The 4,542-nt window shown below is 49.6% G+C and overlaps 1 protein-coding gene across 1 annotated transcript in view; it reads left to right on the top strand.

The window, feature by feature from the left end:
• RNFT2 (ring finger protein, transmembrane 2) overlaps positions 1 to 4,542 on the top strand; it is a gene marked incomplete at its 3' end in the record, with an annotated part of 75,819 nt that overhangs the window by 22,922 nt on the left and 48,355 nt on the right. The window contains 1 exon segment of the mRNA XM_027773090.1: positions 1,632 to 1,785. Within this exon segment, the coding sequence (XP_027628891.1) occupies positions 1,632 to 1,785 (154 nt within the window).

Raw genomic sequence — 4,542 nt, 5'->3', positions numbered from 1 at the left:
CTTGAATCATTTTTTAAATAATTATTTTATTAATTTTATTTATTATTATTATTGTTAATTTGACCAGAGAGAGAGGAATAGTGAGAAAAGAAGCCACCAGTCAGAACTCACACTGCAGTCAGCCATGTGGGAGTCCAGCGCCTTAACCACCACACCACCTGCCCGCTCCATAAACTTGAATCTGAGCAGGGTTTAAAATCTGACGACCCACATCCAAGGGTCTTCATTCTTCCACTTGCCAGCTCTGTGTGTTTTGTGCCTTTTGGCAAATATAAAAACAACCTCTCTGAGCCTCCCCTAGCTTTGTCATTAGTGAAACTGTGGCCAAGTTAGTTCTTGGGGGAGCTGGCAGTGGCACAGTAGTAAACACACAACACTGTAACGTTGACCCACTCAAGAGGGTTCTGGGTTCGCATCCTGTGACCTCTCTGAGTATGCTGGGTAGGTGTGTGCCCTTGACCCAGAGCTATCCCAGGATGGAGGTGGATCATAGCCTCAGGACCCCAATGCAGATGCTGGGTAGGTGTGTGCCCTTGACCCAGAGCTAACCCAGGATGGAGGTGGATCACAGCCTCAGGACCCTAATGCAGATGCTGTCTGTCTGTCTGTCTCTCCCTCAGGAAGAAATAAACACATAAACTTGACAAAAATAAATTTGGGCCAGTTCCAGAGGCTAGTGGGTAAGGAAGCCATATGGCCAACTGCGGTTCAAATCCTGGCCCCAGGGGCAGGGAAAACATGCCAGGTACATGTGTGTGCATGCCCCAAATCCTGACAGGATGGAGAAATGCAGGAGAGATTGCAGCATGACCACGCCCTGTTGGGAGGGGTTACTTTCTCTCTCTCTCTCTCTCTCTGGCAAGTGCACCTGCCCTCTGACAATTAAAAACAAATCATAATTCTTTGAGGCCAGCAGGTGGCGTGGGGCTTAAGGTGCTGGGCTCCCACAAGGCCGACTGCAGTTGGAGTCCTGGGCCTGGGGTTTGTTTTCTCACTTTCCCTTTCTCTCTTTCTCTCTCTCTCTGGTCAAATTTTTAAAAATAAAATAATAATAGCAAATAAAATTAAATAAATAATTCTTTAAAAAATAGTCATAATAACTTTTTCTCCACCTAGCCAAGCTATTTAGGAGGACCAAATATTGTAATACACGTGAAAGTACCGGGGAACCTAAAAAATACTGGACACATGATTGTGTCCTAATTAATACCATCTTGTGCTCAAGTACTATAATTATTGGTCGTGGTGCCTAATGGAGAGTGTGAGCCTGCCTTCTGCCTTCCATCCCTCCTCCCCTCCCTTTTTCCTTCCCTCCCTTCTTCCTTTCTTCATTTTGCCTCCTCTTAACAAAGTCTGCTGTAGACCCATAAAACTGGAGGGAACCTGTGATGCTTCAGGCCAGCCTTGTCTTTTATCCCTCAAGGGAACTGAGGTTCAGAGAGGTTAGGAGACCTGCCTGAGGTCACACAGCAGAGTCGTAGCACCTTGAGGAACAGGACATAGATGTGGGACTGCTAGTCCAGTGCTCTTTCTTGAGACAGTATTCACAGCATCACAGTTCCTGAGCGCTGGAAGGAGTGACTGAGGGCTTAGCTCGAAGAACATTCTGACTCTCTGAGTCTTCCCTGCAGCCTCATTTTCCTGAAGCCTAACTTGGAGACTCTGGACTTCTTTGACCTGTTGTGGATCGTGGGGATCGCAGACTTCGTGCTGAAGTACATCACCATTGCCCTCAAGTGCCTCATCGTGGCCCTGCCCAAGATTATCCTGGCGGTCAAGTCCAAGGTAGGCTCTGATGATGACCGCCAGGTCACCCCAATCACACCAGCCATGCAGGGGACTCAGGGTGCGTGCTGGAGGAGGAGAGGGAGGGGGAGGGCAGAGCCTATGTCAGCTCGTAAAAACACGAGAGCCTGAGCTAGTGACCCCTGTTGCCCCACTCTTACAATTCCCCAAAGCTGAGCATAGCTGTCTTTTGTCACCCTTCTTGTCACACCTTTGCTTCCCAAGTTTACTTCCTGAGTTGGGAAGTTGAAAGCTGCCCTTTGATGCAATGTTTACCTAAATCTCACCTGCCAAAGGTAAAAAGCATGTGGACTTCCCGGTGTCCTGCATCTCCCAGGGAAGGGTAGCCCTCCTCATTTTTGTCTCTTTTTGGCTTCCAAGAGTTTGTTTTACAAAAGGCACTAACGCTGAAAAGGCTGTGGGGCCAGCAGATGGTGTGGTGGTTAAGGTGCTGGATTCGTATATAGCTGACCACATTCAAATCCCAGACCTAACTGCTTGAAAATCAAACTGGGCATGTGTGCATGCATGCCCATAATCCCAGTAGGAGAATGAAGAAGAAGGTATTGTGGTGTGGCTATACCTGTGGATTTGCCGTTCCCCCTGGTGATAATTTCTCTCTTCCCCTCTCCCTGTCTCTGTCTCTCTCTTCAGAAAGCATACATACTATTACAGAAACCTAGAAAGAAAGAAAGAAAGAAAGAAAGAAAGAAAGAAAGAAAGAAAGAAAGAAAGAAAGAAAGAAAAAGAGAGCTCTGTGATCGATTCGTGATGTCTGCCCTGGACTAGGAGGGAGAAGTGGCAGCAATGATGCTTTGCAGTGGACAATAGGGAAAGGCCTGTAGGCAGTGCTGGGGTGAAGAGGTCTTGGGGAATGGCTGTTGGAATTTGGAAGACTGAGCAGAAGTAGGTTAAGACAACACCTGAAGGATATAAGATGACCCAGACATCTGTAAGATATCTTTGGAGTGGGGACCAGCAGACGGTATAATGGTATGTCATTGGACTTCCAAGTACTCAACCATGGTTCAAGTCCTAGACCCGGCAACTTAAAACTCACACTGGACATGTGTGTGTGCATGCCTAAGATCCTGAGAGGAGAATGGAGAAGGGATTGTGGTGTGGCCATCCCACCTGGAGGGTAATCTCTCGCTTTCTGTCTCTCTGGCGAGCGCATGCACCCTATAGCAAAAATCTCTCTAAAAAAAATAAGATATCTTTGGGGTGCTTGTTCTACCTGCCACACCGGGTGCCTCCCTTCTAGATTACCGTGGGTTGGTCCTGTTCTAAGTGCTCCGAGCTCATGAACTCATCAAGTGTGCAATCCATACAACATCCTTATGAAGCAGGGATTGTTGTTACTACCATCCCCTTTCTCAGAGGTAGAAAGTAAGTCTGAACACACAGTTCTCTTCACAAGCAGCTTTGCCAGACAGCTTTCGGTCAAGGTCTCTAACACCTTTCCTTATCCAAGTATGATAACTACGCCCTCTCTTGTCCTTTCAGACAAAGGACCACCCCTAATTGGTTTCCCAGACCTTTGTAAATAGCACACTATTAAACTCTTTTCAGTCACCTGCTTTTAGTCTGTCAGGACCCTACTCTCCCTTCCATGGGACTTCTTCTGTGGGCTGTTTTGAGGGTGAAGATCGTTTACCAGTGTCTAGGACTGGCCTGCCCGTAGAATGTGCTCAGGAAACATTGGCCACCATGATGATCGTTCTTCATCACTGCTGTCCCCATTCCCCTTCCTCCTGCTCCTGCCACCCTCCCGTTCAAGGTCGGGATCCCCTGTGGACACCAGTCAGCGCCAGGATTTGAACTCGGGTTTGTCTAATGCCACAGCCAGGGGTTTCTCCAGGGGTTTTCTCCTGGCTGTCTAGTCGCAGAATCCTGGCCAGGTGATTACTTTCCTGACTGCATGTGTCTCTACGCTGGCTTCATGTTTGGAATCTCCGGGAGAAGCTTCCAGTCGGTCTTCTTCTCCGAGCACCCGCTCAGGCCACACTCTGTTGCTGGATAGTGACAGATCCCACCAGTGAGAGCCGCAGAGCTACACTGGCAGCTTCCTAGGGGCTGCATGCCTTGGTTGGGAATAGCTTGCAGCCATTGCTGCCCAGTTGAGGTAGGCCAGCTCCTAGCAGGGGCATCGGTCGGCACAGGGAAGATCCCTTGAGCAGTGTGACCACTCCCTGCACCCCTCAACCAGACAGTCCAACGCGGGTGGAAGCCAACACTGAGACGTGGCAATGCCTACCACCCACCCCCACCTCCTGACCTTAGCTCCTGTCAGCTGCTGGGATCCTATTGGCCCTCCACAGCCAGCAATCAGGCCGGAGTGTGGGACAGGCAGAGCCCCCTGGGTTCCATGCTGGTTGGTGCCAAGTGACACTGGAAACAGACTGTCAGCAGTGAATCGTCTCCCTGCCCGTTCTGGTTATGACCGAGAGTAACAGCCGTAATGTTGCAGGGCCCTTAGGCACGCACGAGGTACTGCCCACTGTCCTAAGTTCTGTACGTGCTTGAGCTCATCACCACCGCCTGGTGACCAGGGTCACGTTATTATCACCATCCTTTTTCACACCTTAGAAATGGAAGCACTGAGTGGTTCAGTGACTTGCCCAAGGCCACACTGCTGGAAGGTGTAGAGCAAAGTCGGACACCAGGAGCTGGCCCCCGAGTCTGAGCTCCTAGACTCTGCTGTAGTCAGAGCAGAGGCAGTTACTACGAGGAGGCGCGTCTCGACCCAATGCACTT

Source organism: Tupaia chinensis, unplaced genomic scaffold (assembly GCF_000334495.1).
Source record: "Tupaia chinensis unplaced genomic scaffold, TupChi_1.0 Scaffold000320_1, whole genome shotgun sequence".
Lineage (NCBI taxonomy): Eukaryota > Metazoa > Chordata > Mammalia > Scandentia > Tupaiidae > Tupaia > Tupaia belangeri.
This window is presented reverse-complemented; position numbering and strand designations above follow the sequence as displayed.